Source organism: Physeter macrocephalus, unplaced genomic scaffold, assembly GCF_002837175.3.
Source record: "Physeter macrocephalus isolate SW-GA unplaced genomic scaffold, ASM283717v5 random_12, whole genome shotgun sequence".
NCBI classification, from domain to species: domain Eukaryota; kingdom Metazoa; phylum Chordata; class Mammalia; order Artiodactyla; family Physeteridae; genus Physeter; species Physeter macrocephalus.
This window is the reverse complement of record NW_021145297.1, coordinates 233,038-248,790: the sequence shown is the minus strand read 5'-3', so window position 1 is coordinate 248,790 and position 15,753 is coordinate 233,038. Positions and strand designations below refer to the sequence as shown.

Genomic DNA, 15,753 nt, shown 5'->3' with positions numbered 1-15,753 from the left:
CCGGAGCCTGCTTGGGTGACCCTGGAACAGCACCGTCCAGCAGAACTTTCTGCGGTGATGGAATCCTTCTGTAGCTGCCCCGTCCAATGCCACGGTCTCTAGCCACGTGTAGCTTTCGAGCACTTGAAACGTGGCTGATGGGACTGTGAACTGCCTTCCTAATTGTAGTGAATTTCCATTCACTTAAACTGAGATAACTGCACGTGCCTGGGGAGATGGGCCACTGCCTTCACCAGGTTTCCAAAGTCGCCCGTGAAAGATTTCCAGCCACGGGGCAGTAGTGGTTTCCAGTCGGGAGCCTCAGAATCCTTTTTCTCAAATAAAAGTTTTTTTTGGAATCCTAATAACACAACAGAGAAAAGCAAAGTGTTTCTTCTTGAAAAGGGAGTAGAACCCAGAAACCCTGTTTATCTCACCAGCGCCCATTATGATGGGTAGCTTTTGTGACACCACGAAACATAGTTTGGAAAGCACTGATGTAACTGGTTATGGCTTTGGGCATCATCCGTGAATGTGGTAAGAGGCATTTCATTTGGTTGTAGAGTCATCCTAAGACATGGACCCTCCTGCGGGGATCTCCCAAGGAGTGACTGTGATGTTTCGGGGGATCTGGGAGCGGGCAGCCATCGCTTCCTTCCCAGGATTTTTTTCCTTCCATCCTGATGTCCCGATCTGACCTCTCTCCCCAGTTTTGGAGGCCCTCAATGTGCTGGTGAATAAACCAGACCTGGGGCAGCCCCTTCGCCTGGAGCTAGCTGACCAGCTGACACAGGACCCGGAGCTGTTCAACAGAAGGGCCAGAGAGTTCACCCTCCAGTTTGGAGTGGACCGGCCCTCCTAACTCTGCCTCAGACCCACCTCTGCACTGGATGCTTTCTGTGTGATGGATGGACACATGGCATGGGCGAGGGGCCAGAGCCCCTTTGTGGTCCATTTCCTGCTCATTTCTCCAAGTTTTCCATCTTAGATCGTTAGTCGTTTGTGTGTGTGCGCGCGCGTGTGCGTGCGTGTGCGCGCGCGCGCGTGTACGTGTGCGGGGGCGGGGCCACAGTTATGTGTGTGGTACGTGGACCCACTGGCCTCAGGTGTGCGTTCCCCACTTCCTTTCTCTGCGCGAGAGCCAGGGGCATTTAGGTTTTGCAGAGTCGCAGGCCAGCTCTCCAGAGCTCTGTGATGTGAGAATCCTGATCCCCCTAGTCACTCTATCTTAGAGACTCGGGCTGCCTTGCAGGCCGGCTGGCAGGAAATGAGCCCAGCAGCCCACCAGAATCCGCTGAGGGCCCAGGCATGGGGGTGCAGGCAGGGCAGAGGGGCAGCGGGTAGTATGGGAGGGAGGCAGGGCACAGGGAGGAGAGACTCCTACCTACAGTTGAGTGCTTTGTTGATTGAGTGATTGAAAACAGCCAGACCGCTGATAGACATGTATAGATGCAAACCCTTTTCTCTTCCACTGATGAATCATAAAGTGAAGAAACTAATCTCCATCCAAGAAATCTGACTACATGGGGTTTTGTTGTTGTTTTTTTTCTTTTAATTTTTTTTTTTTTTTTTTTTTTGCCACACAACCAGGGATCCGACCCACAGCCCCTGCAGTGGAAGCGCAGGGTCTTAACCACTGGACCGCTGGGGAGATCCCCTGACTACACGGTTTTTAAACCACTTGCTATCCCATTAGGTTGCTGGTTCCTAGGGACCAGGCTTTAGGCGGGGAGGTGTTTCCCTTCCAGCTTCCAGTCCACGGGAGCCACGGAGAGCAAGTGTTTGCCCAGCTATTAAAGTCACAGATGGACTGTGGAGTCCAACTGAGTGTTCACTGAGGGGACGGGTGGTTCATCGGGAGAAGAGGAGGCTGGGGGTTTAGCTGCAGTCTAGTTAAAGGTGTGACCCTGCTTTCCATCAGCTGAGGGCTCGCTGGGCGTGGAGCCTTGTGTGACCCCAGGCATTGTGGGGAAAGCTGGCCATGAGGGACTAGACCACCCTTGGCCTGAGCGATTGTCAACACATCCACAAGGATAACATCCCCATTTTTAGAGATGAGGCAACCAAGGCACAGAGCGCTTCAGTGGCTTGCCAGGTCCACTCTGCTGATCAGGGCAGAGGCCACACCTCCAGCTGCAGTGCCAAGCTGGCTGGGTTTTGTTTTTGTGTTTTTCATGAACTGTTCTCATCAGCGCACGTGCTCCAAATGGCTGATAGAGCCAGACAGGATTGTTAGCGGGAAATTATACTCAGCTCCAGGGTTCATCTCTAGTGAACAGCAGAGAAACAAAAACAAGCCAAAACTCTAGCCAGGGTTGGAGGGATTAACTTAGCACAAAGGAGGAGCTTTCGGGGTGCAGTGGTTCTAAGCTCCTAGAAGACCACTGGCTTTTAAGAGACAGACTATGGGGTATCTTTGAGTCAGGGGAATCACTCCAGGCCCCACTAGCCTAGTTGGGGTGAGATTTGTAGAGAATCTTCTACTCTAGTCCCTGCCCTGGAATTCCCTAATCTGGGAGAAGTGTGGAAAAAGGGAAGAGAACTGGGAAAGTGCCACCCATGGCTGGAAATGTAAGATGTGCTGTTACTTTGGGCCACCACTTAAAGAACACCTATGTGACGGGCCCCGGGCAAGGCTGTTTGTCCTTTTCATGATGTCATTTAACGCTCACAGCACCTGCATGATTTTGAGCTCCTCTCATCCCCATGCAGACGGTAAACTGAAGCTCAGAGAGGTTCACTCACTGGCCCAGGGACACACAGCTGGTTAGTGGTAGGACCCAGCCCACTCTCCTTTCCCAAATGCCTTTCATGGTTGTTGAGAAAATCATGTCAGATGAGGAACCCTGGCGGCCGGGGTTTATTATCCAAGTGAGAGATGTTCCTGGTGGGATAGGGAGGGAGCACTAAGGGGCTCGACCGGATTTTACAAAAGAACTTTTCATGTAGTTAAGACTGGTGCCATCTGCCCTTGTCTGAGCCGCAGCACTGCTGCCGCCATGAGCAGAAGTGAGCCTCGGCCACGGCTGGTCAGCTGGGCTCCCTGCTCACTTCTGCCCACAGGGTTGGTCAGCCCCTCATTTCTTCTTGGTCTTCACCAGTCCCTTCTGCACGAGGCTGCGGTACAGCTCCTGGATGTAGGTGTAGACGCACTTGGAGTCGGGCACTGCCAGCCGCACCATGTCATCCACTTCCAGCAGCTGGGCACAGTCGGCCAGTTTCCTGAGGGGCAGGATGGGGAGGGGTGAGGAGGGGTGGAGCAGAGAGCCAACGGTGAAGGATGCGGGTCCTAAGGGAACGGGTGGGGACAGCCCTCCCCCGGCAAGGATGAAACCCACAGAACTGTGTGTGGCAGAGCTGGGAGGTCATCTAGGGCAACCATCCCATCGTACAGATGAGATAACTGAGGCCCAACAGAGTCAAGACTCAAACTCAGCGCGGTCTGATTCCTAAGCCCGTGTTTTCATTGCACTGTGTGCCTTCATGTAGGAGCGGGACCTTCTGGTCTATAGTTCTGCATTAGCACCCCCCCCTTCCACGTGCTCATATACCTGTCCTCAGGGAGAGTTTAAAGGACAGAACCCCAACACTAGCCAGAGTGTTGGCTTGTAGCTGCAACATCTCCAGCTTCATCCAGTTTCTGTGTATTTATGGAGGGGTACTGTGTGCTAGGTACTCTTCCAGGGAGTTCAGCACTGAACAAAATAAAAATGCCCCACTCATGTCACTGACATTCTCACTGCAGTAGACAGACAGTAATCAAACAGAAATCGATGGTACATCAGATGATGAGAGGTGCTGTGGAGAAAAATGAGGCAGGGAAGGGGGACAGGGTATGTTTCTGTGTTCAAGGGGATTTTTTTTTAAATATTATGGTAGTGATGGCTTTATTTTTTTATTTTTCATCTATTTATTTATTTATTTTGTGCCAGCGCCTCGCAGCTTGTGGGGTTTTAGTTCCCCGACCAGGGATTGAACCTGGGTCCTTGGTAGTGAAAACGCAGAGTCCTAACCACTGGACCATCAGGGAATTCTCCAAGGAGAATTTTAATAGGGAGCCTAGGAAAGTTCTCTTAAAGAGAGTAAATTGGGGACGTCCCTGGTGGTCCAGTGGTTAAGACTCTGCACTTCCAGTGCAGGGGGCACAGGTTCAATCCCTGGTCGTGGAACTAAGATCCCACGTGCCGCGGAGCAACTAAGCCCGTGCACCACAACTACTGAAGCCCACACGCCTAGAGCCCGTGCTCCGCAACAAGAGAAGCCACCGCAGTGAGAGGCCCGTGCACTGCAACAAAGAGTAGCCCCCACTCGCCACAACTAGACACAGCCCGCACACAGCAACGAAGACCCAACATAGCCAAAAATAAATAAAACAAATTTATTAAACAAAATTTAAAAAGAGAGTAAATCGGGTACATATCTGCGGGAAGAGGATTCCAGGCAGAGGAAACAGCATGTGCAAAGGTCCTGAGGCAGGAGTGCTTAATGTGTTTGAGCAACCGCATAGAACTTAGCAGCAAGTCCTCTTTTTCTAACTTCCCAGCTGCTCTTTGGGGCCACGTGCTACTCCTGGCTTTGCTAAAGCCGATCATCTGATCTAACCACTGTTGGGACCTTGCCACCATGTGCCAGGAGTTTTATCAAGTGCTTCCCTCCCCAGCTTTTTTTTTTTTGTTTGCGCCACACAGCTTACAGGATCTCAGTTCCCCAACCAGGGATTGAACCCAGGCCACGTCTGTGAAAGCCTGGAATCCTAACCACTAGGCCACCAGGGAACTCCCAGGTGCTTTCCCTTGAATGGTCTCATTTACTCCACTCCTCTATGTTCAACCAGCAGAAGAGGAACTGGAGACTCAGAGCATTTTGGTGACTTGCCCAATGTCAACGTGAGAGACACAGCTGGGACTCCACCCCAGGCCTGCCTGATGCCTCTGGCATCCCTGCCCTGTAGCCGGGTCTCAGCAGTCCCAGCCTGCCAAACCGCCATGGGTGCTGGCAGTAAGAGAAACCGGGGTCCCGGCGGAAATCCTCTCTTAGAGCTGAGACAGCTGGGCCGAAACCCAAGCCGGGCTGGCCAGGGAGCGGGAGGGAGGAGCACAGACTGGAGGATTTCGAAGAACGGGACAAGCTCCCTGCAGCCAATGCAGTGCTCTGGGCTCCTGGGGGTGGGTCGGGGTGCTGTTCCCATGCCCGAGAGGCAAAAGCTTCATGCCCACAGGGCCTGGGGAACGGGGTCGGGCTCCTCGAGCAGCACAGCCGATCAAGCCGCCTGGGGGCCCCAGCGTTGACCGTTGTTCCATGGGAATCAGAGGCGAGTTCGAGAAGGGAGCCAGCTGCGGCACGGGCCCCCTTACTTTGCACACTTAATCTGCACACCAGGCCCTAAAAGAGGTTAAGTCAGCTGCCGAGGGTCAAAGAGCTAGGAAGGGGGACTTCCTTGGAGGTCCACTGGTTGGGACGCTGAGCTTCCACTGCAGGGGCCACGGGTTCGATCTCGGGTCATCACTGGTCAGGCACCGCCACCTCTCTTTCCTCCACCCTCCGTCCCCACACATCCCCTGCACGTCCTTCCCTTTTCACTGCTGCCTGATGCCTCCTCTCAGCCTGTCACCATCCCCTGATTATTCTTCCTTCCTTTCTGTGGCTCTGCAGGCTTGGAGCCGAGGCGAGGCAGCTGCAGGAGGCCAATGACCCGGCCCCACAGGCCGGGGGCCCCTGGGCAGGGCCGAGCCTCATGCCCCTCTGATGTCCACCGAGAGCTCTCAGCCCCGACTAGGAGTTTCACTTTCCAGTCCTGGTTCATCACCATTAAAGGTGCTTCTGAGCCCAGAGCAGGACATGGTGCTCCTGATGCCCTCAGCCCCCCACCCCAGGGCACTCCCCCCCCTTCCCTTGGCGGCATCAACTGGAAGGGATCTTCTGGAGCACCAAGTCTGGTGGATTTCAGACGGCATCCTTGGTGCCCTAGGGCCCTATAGACAGACATGCTTCAGGGACCATCTTGGGAAGCAGGGTTGGGCGCTGAGCTGGAGTGTTCCAGGAACCCCTGCCGACCTAAAAAGGGCTCCTTAAAATCTGTTTCATATGTTGGGCGTTCATTTAAAATTTTGCTTGAGGAATCTGTCTGGGGGGAAATAAGACATCTGAAAAGCACAGATCAATATCAGCCATCTCGTCTTGCCGATGGGGACACGCAGGACCAGAAAGGGGAAGATTGCTTCCCAGGCTTCCCTGCAGGCTGGTGGCCAGGCCTGGACTAGACCAAAGGGCTCAGCCTCCTGGACCAAGGTGCTGCTAACATCCCCAGTGACTTATTCCCTGCCCCTGGGCTTTAGAAACGCAGTCAGCAGGAAGTGCATTCCCGGGCCTCAGAGCTGTCCTCATGGACTGCTCCCTATGCATAGTCCTGTCTCTACCAGGAGGCTCAGAAGCCCCTCCCAGGTGGGAAAGGACCGGCGCTCCAGGCGTGAGCTCCTTGGGAGCCCCAAGGCCATCAGGTCATGTCTCTCCGGTGGGTGGAACTAGAGGCCTTTGGCTGAGTCTGGTTTTGGTGCTTCGGTGGTGGGAGTGCCCCCTCCTCCCCCGCCACCTGGCAGCCATGTCTTGGTCTCTTAGGTTCTTCCTTGGGCCACACTTATCCTCACACCCCTCCTGCCTGTCTAGTCCACGCCTGTCTCCATCCCTCCACCACGCCGGCGCCCAGCTGTGTGAACCCCAGCAATAAATCCCCTCCAGGTCTCACACTGAATAATAATTGTCATAACAACTGTGATATCGTTCATTATAACATAGGAGCTAAGATTTTTTTTTTGAAGTGTGTGCCATGGGTTAGGCACTGTTTATAGGGACTTTACTTAATTATTTACTTAATTCTCACCATAGCCCTGCCAAAGAGGAAATGTCATGCCCATTTTAAAGATCAGAATATGGAGGCTCAGAGAGGTGAAGGAGCCTGTCCAAGATCAAATGGCAGAGTCAGAATCTGGCCCTAAATCTCAGCAACCACCCTGTCTGCTCCTCCTCTACCCCTTACCCTGCCTGCATTTTCTTCACGGCACCTGTTCCCTCACATTATATTTCACACGTATGTGTGTTTATGATCTGTCTCTCCCCTTAGAATGTGAGTCATAGGCACGCAGGGATTTTGCAAGTTTCACCCACCGCTATGTCCTAAAACAGTTCCCAGCCGTCAAAACATATCTTTTGGGGACTTCCCTGGTGGTCCAGTGGTAAAGAGTCCGCCTTCCAATGCAGGGGACGTGGGTTCGATCCCTGGTCAGGGAACTAAGATCCCACAGGCCATGGGGCAACTAAGCCCACGCGCCACAACTACTGAGCTCGCGCGCCTCAACTAGAGAGCCCACGTGCCACAAACTACCGAGCCCACGTGCTCTGGAACCCGCGCGCCACAACTACAGAGCCCACGCGCCACAACTAGAGAAGAGAAAACCTGCATGCACAACTAGAGAGAAGCCTGCGCGCCGCAACAAAAGATCCCGCATACCTCAGTGAAGATCTCGCACGCCGCAACTAAGACCCGATGCAGCCAAAAATAAATAAAAAAATAAATCTTAAAAAAAAATCTGTTGAATTCATGAATGTGTGGTGACGGCCTCTACCTGACCACCGCACTACCCGACCCCCGTGAATCCGGCACTCGATTCTGTGTAGGTGACCCGAGCTCCCACCCACCTCTGCACCCCCTGGCGTGGCTTACTCGGCTGTGGAGAAGGCCAGGGAGAAGTTGTGCCGGCGCTTGGCGGGGTCCAGCGCAGCGTAGTCGAAGGCATCGGGGAAGAACTTGTGGATGAGGGCGCAGAAGGCCATGCCGCTGCTCCAGCTTGAGGAGAAGTTCTGGATGTCCACATGCTGCGGGCAGGCGGGGCCCAGAGGCCTCGGTGAGCCTCAGCCACAGGACCTGGCCTCTGCCCCGCACAGAGCCTCCCAGCACTGCTGCCCTGGGGAAGGGTCCCTCGCCCCACCGTGCACCTCGTAGCTCCTCGTCATGGCCCGGCACCACTCCAAGAGCATGTTCTTAACGCCGCCGATGGCTGCCCCCGCGGCCTTGGTGTTCCGGAACAGGGCCGTGGGGCCCGAGGCTGCCCTGTGCGCGAGGGACAGAGAAGGTCAGGCCGGAGAGCTGGAGGGTCCCATCAGGGAGGAGCCCCAGCCCCAGATGTCAGTCCTCCTGCCTGGGCTCGGGCTGTTTCCTATTGCCCCTCTGGACTGCCCCGCCCCCGACCGTCCAACCGACCCAGCCCCACCGCTCCTCACCCGCATCTTACCCCCCAAACTTGTCCAGGATGGCTTTGCGGTTCTGGGCACGGGGCCCCCGGGGCCGGGCAGGGGCTGACACCCTACGCGCTGGTGCCTCCTCTTTCTTCTTCTCCCGTGAGGGAGGGGGCTCCGTGGGACTCGGGGACACGTCGCTGGGTGAGGATTCACTGCATGGAAAAGTTCGGAGAAGGGTGAGAGGGGCTGGGGCCGGCCACGGAGGAGGGAGGAGGCTGGCTGAGCGTGGTCCCCGCCGTCTCAAGAGGCGTGCGCAGTTGTGGTCCCCACTCTCGCACACGTTTCCTCTGGGCCCAGCCCTGGGAGGGGCTGAGAAGGAACAGCGGGGCTCAGTTTAACTTCGGGGAACGAGTGGTCTGGTGGCACGTGTGGACACAGCTAGAGCACATCTGAGGCCTGACCTGAGTCTGAATCCTGCCTTTGCGTCTTATTTACTGTGTGATCTTGGGACTGTTCTGTCACTCCTCTGAGCCTCAGCTTCCACATCTGTAAAATGGGGCAAGAATAGCTACCTGACAAGGTGGTTCTAAGGCCTGCGTGGGAGGGGGAATGTAGACCATGCTCCACGAACGTTCAGCCGGGTACCTTTCCCTAAGAAGGTGACACGGAGGTGAATTTCAGCTCGAAATAAAGGAAGACTCTTCTAATGACGAAAGTTGTGCCCTGGCAAGAGTAAGGCTCTCATGTTATCCAGCACCAGCCGGGCACCAGGCACTGGGCTGAGCGCTCTATACACAGATGTCATCTGAGCCTCACAAAAATCCTACGAGGTAGGTACCGTGACTGTGCCCACTTCACAGGGGAGGAAAGGGGCAGTGATGTGGCCAAGGTCACCCAGCTGGTAAGTGGCAGACTCATTGTCCAAACTCAGGCCTTCTGCTCACTTGCTTATGGGTGAGGCTGACACCACCACGGAGGCAAGCGAGACCGGGAGGCTTCAGCAGCGAGTGAGAGACGGACCAAGTATGCTCCACGGCCCCTTCGCTCCCACACTCCGGCTCCTTTTGTCTCCTGGGCTCTGCCCTGGGCTAGGGGGCTGAAAACCATAATTCCTGGCATATCTTGAGACCAGCCCCGGGGAGGCCCAGGCCCAGGGGATGGCAGCCTTTAAAGGAAGCAGGCGGTGGCAGGGGTTGGAGCTGGGGCTCCAGAGTCTGACATTACCTGGCTGAAGGACTGGTCTCTCCGGAAGCTGCGGTGTCTGGACTCAGCCCATCTAGGGGAAAGGAACGGGAGGGAGGCAAGCTGGGGTGACCCACGGTGCGCTGCCCGCACGCTCCCTCAGGGAGGCCCCTGCAGCCTCCGTGGCTCCTGGGCTCTCACCCACCTGGGCTGAGGCTGCTGCCCTCCTCCATGGGGCTCTCGGGCCATTCCTCGGTGGAGCTGGGAAGCACTTCTGCCCCTTCCTCTGACTCTTCCTCCACACCCTGCTCCTGTTCTTCATGAGGACAGCCTGGCTCCTGGAATGAACGTGGGCTGTATGGGCTTGCACCTGCCTGAGGCTCTGTGAGGACTTCAGAAAGATCTGGAAGGCAGCCTGGGCCCACAGTGCTGCATCCCCCACCCCAGGCTCTTGATATCAGTGGGTAGAAGACTGGATTGTCCCAAAGGAATAAAGCAGGGGAGGGGCTTGCTTGGGGGAGGGCTGGGCAGGGGACTCCTGGAGCATTGTGGGGCCTCCTCCCTCCTCTCCTCTTTCTCACTCACCACCTCCTCCTTCACCTCCTCCTTCACCTCCTCCTCCTGTGGTTCGGGCTTGGCCTCATCTTCCACGGCAGTCTTCTTCTGAGAGTCCGACTTGGCCTCTGGAGCACTGGCTTTCTCCTGGGCTTCAGCCTTGGGCTCCTCCGTCCTGTCGCTCTCCTCCTGAGAGGCCACTGTGGCCTCCTCCTTCCCATCAGCCTCACTGGCTCCAGCCTTGGCCTCCTGCTTCCCAGCAGACTCCCTGCCTCCAGCCATGGCCTCCTCCTTCCCTTTGGCCTCCCTGTCTCCAGCCTTGGCCTCCTCCTTCCCTTTGGCCTCCCTGCCTCCAGCCTTGGCCTCCTCCTTCCCCTTGGCCTCCCTGCCTCCAGCCTTGGCCTCCTCCTTCCCTTTGGCCTCCCTGCCTCCAGCCTTGGCCTCCTCCTTCCCTTTGGCCTCCCTGCCTCCAGCCTTGGCCTCCTCCTTCCCTTTGGCCTCCCTGCCTCCAGCCTTGGCCTCCTCCTTCCCTTTGGCCTCCCTGCCTCCAGCCTTGGCCTCCTCCTTCCCTTTGGCCTCCCTGCCTCCAGCCTTGGCCTCCTCCTTCCCTTTGGCCTCCCTGCCTCCAGCCTTGGCCTCCTCCTTCCCTTTGGCCTCCCTGCCTCCAGCCTTGGCCTCCTCCTTCCCTTTGGCCTCCCTGCCTCCAGCCTTGGCCTCCTCCTTCCCTTTGGCCTCCCTGCCTCCAGCCTTGGCCTCCTCCTTCCCTTTGGCCTCCCTGCCTCCAGCCATGACCTCCTCCTTCCCAGTAGCCTCCCCGCCTCCAGCCTTGTCTTCCTGCTCCCCAGCAGCCTGTGCCTCATCATTCACGTTGGCTTTCTCCCCAGATCCAGGCTTGGCCTCTTTCTCACCAGCCTTTTGCTTCTCAGAGGCCAACGTGGTCTCCTCTTTTCCCTCAGCCTCCTTGGGTTCAGAGTTGGTCTCTTCTTTCCTATCAGCCATCTCCTGAGGAACCACGGCGGTCTCTTTCTTCCCACTGTCGTCCTTTTGAAGTCCAGCCTCCCCTTTGGATTCCCCCTGGAATTCAGCTGAAATGCTGTCCTCAGCTGGTGCCCTCTCCTGCTTTCCTGCTCCCTCTGGAGGCCCCTCTGTGATGGTCCTCTCAGCTGGGCCTGTGGCCTCCTCCTCAGCAGAGGCTCCCCCTCCCGCTGTCTCCGGGACCTCCGTGGCTGGGGACACAGGGGTCCCATCCTCAGAGGGCTTCCCTTCCTTCTGGTCCATCTCTGAAAAGAGAAGACAAGCAGGCCTGGTCATGTCCCCTTTCTGCCGGTGAAGGCCCTGGAGTCTGGAGACCTGCGATTCAGTCCTGGGTCCCCCGCTGCTCGGACATGTGACACAAGTATCCGCTTTCCCTTTGGTTAAATGAAGGGGTAGAGCACCACATCCCCAAAACTGGGGTGTTGGGCCAGCCACGTTTACTTAATGTTGGATGATGTTCACCTGAAGGCCCTCTGCAGGTTGTGACTTGGGCTTCAAGGAACACCGGGTTCCGTAATGCCTTTTCAATGATCTGGCCTCTTTTTGAATAAGCCAGTGAGGTGGTTATAGTCTGACACTAGCCTCCTAGACCCCCGTGGAGCAGTTGCTCTTCTCCCCTTTTGATGGAGATAGCTGCCCTCACGCTCAGAGCCCAAAGCAGACAGAAGTCTCTAGATAGAACTTAATAATACTGTTTTTTGTTTTGTTTTGAGTATTTATTTTATTTATTTATTTTGGCTGCGCCGGGTCTTCGTTGAGGCACGTGGGATCTTTTACTTGCGGCACGCATGCAATGCGTTCTAGTTCTCTGACCAGGGATCGAGCCCAGGCCCCCTGCCTTGGAAGCTCGGAGTCTTACCCAATGGACCACCAGGCAAGTCCCTAATAATACTGTTTTGATTCCATTGTATTTATTTTTACAGTTACTTTCTGTTTCTGGCCAGTAATATCGAGTTTCCATTTCCAATAGTGATATAAAGTTTCTTTTACAAATACATTTATTGAAGTAAAGTAAGTTAATTCAAAGGAAGACGTTCAGGAAGGCAGAATACAGGATACAAAATACCTAACTCATGGAGGTGGTGTTAAGATGCCTGAAATTTGGGAAACCCTGGGCCAGCTTGGTCTCTGGGTCTGTGCCAGCACTGCCAGCCTGTGTGTGTGGTTCTCTGAAGAGCTGGGCCTGGGCATGGAAGAGTTTCTTTTGGTGAAGAACAGGAAATACTCTCCCTAACTAACCTCTGCAGGGAAATCTGATGCTCCAACTTTATCATGAGGTTTCCCATTCAAGTACTGTATATACAGTCATCCTTCCTTTTCCGTGGGTTCTGTGGATTCAACCAACCTTGGGTGGAAAAAATTTGAAGAAAATATTCCAGAAAATTCCAAAAGGCAAACTTGAATTTGCTGCCACTTCAACTATTTACATGGCATTTACATTGTTATTAACAACTGTTTACATAACATTTTCATCGTACTGGGTATTACAAGTAATCTAGAGATGATTTAAAGTATTAGAGAGGATTGTAAGGTTATATGCAAATACAACATTTCATAAGAGGGACTGGAGCATCCGCAGATTTTCATATCCACGAGGGAAGCCAGGACTAATCCCCCACAGACATTAAGGGATGATTGTACTGTCCGATCCACAAAAACAGCTGGGGGGGGGGCGGACAGGGCCAGCTACTTCAGCCTTCTGCCCTCCTTGGCGGGGGTCGGGGGGGGTCTGTTTACAGAGAAAATAATCCCCAAATAACGTTCAGGGCATGACTCAGGCAGTAAAAGAAGTACACACTCCTTGTCACTGGCTAAAAATACCTCCTGCCCTCTGCAGGGCCATCGTTCTGGATACAGTACCCAGGGTACCTGAGTAATTGGGACAGAGGCAAGAAGACAGGCATATGAGGGACAGGGCTCTGTTTCTGCCACCCGTTCAGGTCTTACTGCCCCCAGATCGAAGTCCTGGTGTCCCTGGATTTGGTCTCCCACCGTTTCTTAGGAAGTAGGCTGGGATTTTCAAAGATGCTCATGCTGCCTTCCAATTCCACCCCTCCCACCAGAGCCCCTTCATGGTTCAGCAGCTCCGGGAATCTATTCAAGTTAGAGGGAAACAAATGAGCCTGGGAGAAGGAATGCACGTCTGCAGGGAGCTAGGAGCGTGCCTTGACCCCTGTCTCCGGGTCTGAGACCTGAGCAAGTCTCTTTGCCTCTCTGCAGAGAGCCTCGGTTTCCAATACAATGACAGGATTCGTCTAGATCAGGCTTGCAAACTGTGTTCTGTGGAAAACGAGGGTCTCCTAAGCCCTTATTAAGGGCTGCGGTGGCGGGGGAGGTGTTCTTGGGCTAAGGTTGTTCCAGAAACAGCCTACTCTTGACCCTTTTCGAGTCTTACAACGTCATTAACACTTAAATAGATTCCAGATACCCCATGGTAAAGGAACCTTAATTTTGCTTAGCTCTATTTAACGTGCTTTTCTCCAAACCTGTGTGGCCATGGATTTTTTTTTTTTCTTGCTTCGTTTTCTTTTTGCTTTATTTTCCCTGAGGTGCATCTATTGCCCTCTTGAGCGATGCCTTTCACCTTTAGCAGAAGAAACTACGGCAAGTGCCGGTCTAAATGATCCACACCACCCATCCCTGCCTTGCACTCTTGTTTGGAAGGTGGCGTGGGGCAGCGGTGAAAATCATTGATTCTGGAGCTTCCTGTGACAGGATCCCAGGTCTCACTTCTTCTCCCACTGTGACCTTGAGCAAGCTACTTACCCTCCCTGTATTTTGATTTCTGGAGATAAAAATAGGTCTCACCTCATAGGGGCAGTGGAGGGTTAAGGAAGCCAATGCATAGAAAGTATTTTGGGGTGTGCCTGGCATGGAAGGAGCACTCAGTATACATCAGCTTGTACGGTGTAGGCTGGCCTCTGTCCAGCCCTGTGCCAGATTAAGGTCCTGACTCAGCCATGAGGGCATTTCGTTGGTAAAAGACAAGGCAAAAAGAACTGAACACCAATGAGATGATAAGCCCTTTTTATGTATTTATTAAAAAAATTTTTTTGCCTGCGCCGTGCAGCACGTGGGATCTTAGTTCCCCGACCCGGGATCGAACCCGTGCCCCCTGCATTGGGAGTGCGGAGTCTTAACCACTGGACCACCAGGGAAATTCCGATAAGCCGTTTTTATACCTCAAAATGTGGGAGTAATTGGCTAAGACATAGCTGAGTGCTGCAGCCATCTTACCCTTCATCTACATGCTACACGCTTAGCATGGTGGAGGGGAAGGGCAGGTGTGTACACACACACACACACACACACACGCACACACACACCCCTCAGCCATCCTGTGTGCTCATCACCTCAGCTTTCCACCCTCCAGGCTTGTGATAAATAGCCAAGGAGTACAGAAACTCAGAACACTGAGACACCCGGATAACACCACTCACCCCAGCATTAATTCCATAGCAGTTTACAGCTTGCGCCGCGGTGCCCTGCTTTACCTTCCTAGCTCCTCACTCTAACCCTTCAGAATGAGTGTTACTGGCCCCATTTTACAGAGTAGGAATTTGAGGCTTGGGGAGTTGAAGTCCCTTGATAAAGTCCTAGGACAGTTAAATGGCCCAACTGTACCTAGAACCCAGGTCTCCTGACAACCAGAGCATGTGCCAGAGACACTGCCCGCCCCCCGCCCCAGCTCCTCAGCCAGTGTCCCTTCAAAGGCTCCAGCCCAGGATGAGGGGCGCCCCACTGGTGGGAGGGCAGTCAGATATGGCTGAAGAGGTCAGCTCTCTCTTCCAAGTGCATGGCAGACCTTCCTCTCCACTTTCCTCCCTCGTTCCTTCCCCAGGAAGGAGGAAGGAAGGATTCATTCAACCCCTGTTTTGTGTCCACTGCAGACAGCTCCCCTCTCGCTCTTCCTGTTTTTCTCAGCAGACTGGAAGGAAAAGTACCCAGGAGCCCGAGTTCCAAGCCCCACATGGTACAGACAATGTTTGATGGCTCAGCTAACACCTCCACGACCCACTGCCCCCCAGTCTGTCTTGCAGTGGCCCTAAAGCTTTCACCATCCCTCACCTCAGCGGGGACATCCCTTGGAGATGCCACTCTCAACTGCTTAGAGACTCTGCCTCCCACCCCAGCTGGAGCGGTAAGTCTCCCAAGGCCCTCTCTGTCCGTCAGGTCCACATGGATGGCCACCTGCAGGCTGCTCGGTGGGTGACCTCAAGTTGCCCAGCACCGCAGGGCTGAGTCCCCGAACTCTGGCATTGAAAAAGAGTGGACATAGTGATGGAGAGACTTAGGAAGGAGCCTGGATTTCTCCAACTGTGGGGCCCTGCTCGGAGGCTCCTCGGGTCCTTGGAAGATGGGAGAGGAGTTGGCAGATGGAGGGGGTGCCTAGGAAGGGGCCCAGGGCTTCTCCTACCTGTAGGGCCTCTCCCTGAGGGCTTGGAGCTGTCTCCTTCCTCCAGCTGAGCAGCTGCACTCCCGGGCTGTCTTTAAGCCCCTGCGGCTTCTAGCCTCCAGCTCTTCAGTCCCTGAACCCCTTCCCCGCTCCCCCCCCCTCCCCCCCCCCCCCCGCAAGATCCTGGGGCTGCAAACGAGCATTGTTTACTGCCCTGTTGGTACAACACTCTCCCCTGGACTGGGAGGCTCGGATTTCCCATGGAGATCTGACAGGTGGCACCCCCTCCCCCCCCCCCCCCCCTCCCCCCCCCCCCCCCCCCCCGCAAGATCCTGGGGCTGCAAACGAGCATTGTTTACTGCCCTGTTGGTACA

The 15,753-nt window shown here is 54.8% G+C and overlaps 2 protein-coding genes across 6 annotated transcripts; one reads left to right on the top strand and one right to left on the bottom strand.

Moving 5' to 3' along the window:
• Positions 1–488: 488 nt before the first annotated feature.
• Positions 489–2,721, top strand: LOC114484768 (ubiquitin/ISG15-conjugating enzyme E2 L6-like). The gene is made up of 2 exons (XM_028483191.2): positions 489–516; positions 684–2,721. Exons 1-2 carry the CDS (start codon positions 489–491, stop codon positions 839–841), a joined length of 186 nt encoding a protein of 61 aa, XP_028338992.1. The 3' UTR covers positions 842–2,721.
• Positions 2,722–2,811: 90 nt separating this feature from the next.
• Positions 2,812–15,521, bottom strand: SMTNL1 (smoothelin like 1). Of its 5 annotated transcripts, XM_055082084.1 has the most exons (9): positions 15,401–15,521; positions 12,223–12,328; positions 9,979–11,228; positions 9,599–9,731; positions 9,436–9,487; positions 8,265–8,423; positions 7,969–8,083; positions 7,697–7,848; positions 2,812–3,201 (listed from the first exon to the last, which is right to left on the bottom strand). In XM_055082084.1, exons 3-9 carry the CDS (start codon positions 11,224–11,226, stop codon positions 3,057–3,059), a joined length of 2,004 nt encoding a protein of 667 aa, XP_054938059.1. In that variant the 5' UTR covers positions 11,227–11,228; positions 12,223–12,328; positions 15,401–15,521; the 3' UTR covers positions 2,812–3,056. The 5 variants fall into 5 exon arrangements, with proteins under 5 accessions (XP_054938059.1, XP_054938058.1, XP_054938062.1 ...); XM_055082083.1 differs by lacking the exon at positions 12,223–12,328; XM_055082087.1 differs by lacking the exons at positions 2,812–3,201; positions 12,223–12,328 and adding an exon at positions 4,344–5,361.
• Positions 15,522–15,753: the final 232 nt, after the last annotated feature.

Excerpts from the sequence above, each read along its gene's own strand:
- LOC114484768 (XM_028483191.2), top strand. The coding sequence starts at position 489 with ATGGCTTTGGGCATCATCCGTGAATGTG. Across the intron at positions 517-683 it reads GGGCATCATCCGTGAATGTG|CCCCAGTTTTGGAGGCCCTC; the intron begins GTAAGAGGCATT and ends TCTGACCTCTCT.
- SMTNL1 (XM_055082084.1), bottom strand. The coding sequence starts at position 11,226 with ATGGACCAGAAGGAAGGGAAGCCCTCTGAGGATGGGACCCCTGTGTCC. Across the intron at positions 9,488-9,598 it reads GGGCAGCAGCCTCAGCCCAG|ATGGGCTGAGTCCAGACACC; the intron begins GTGGGTGAGAGC and ends CCTTTCCCCTAG. Across the intron at positions 7,849-7,968 it reads CCATGACGAGGAGCTACGAG|CATGTGGACATCCAGAACTT; the intron begins GTGCACGGTGGG and ends GCCTGCCCGCAG.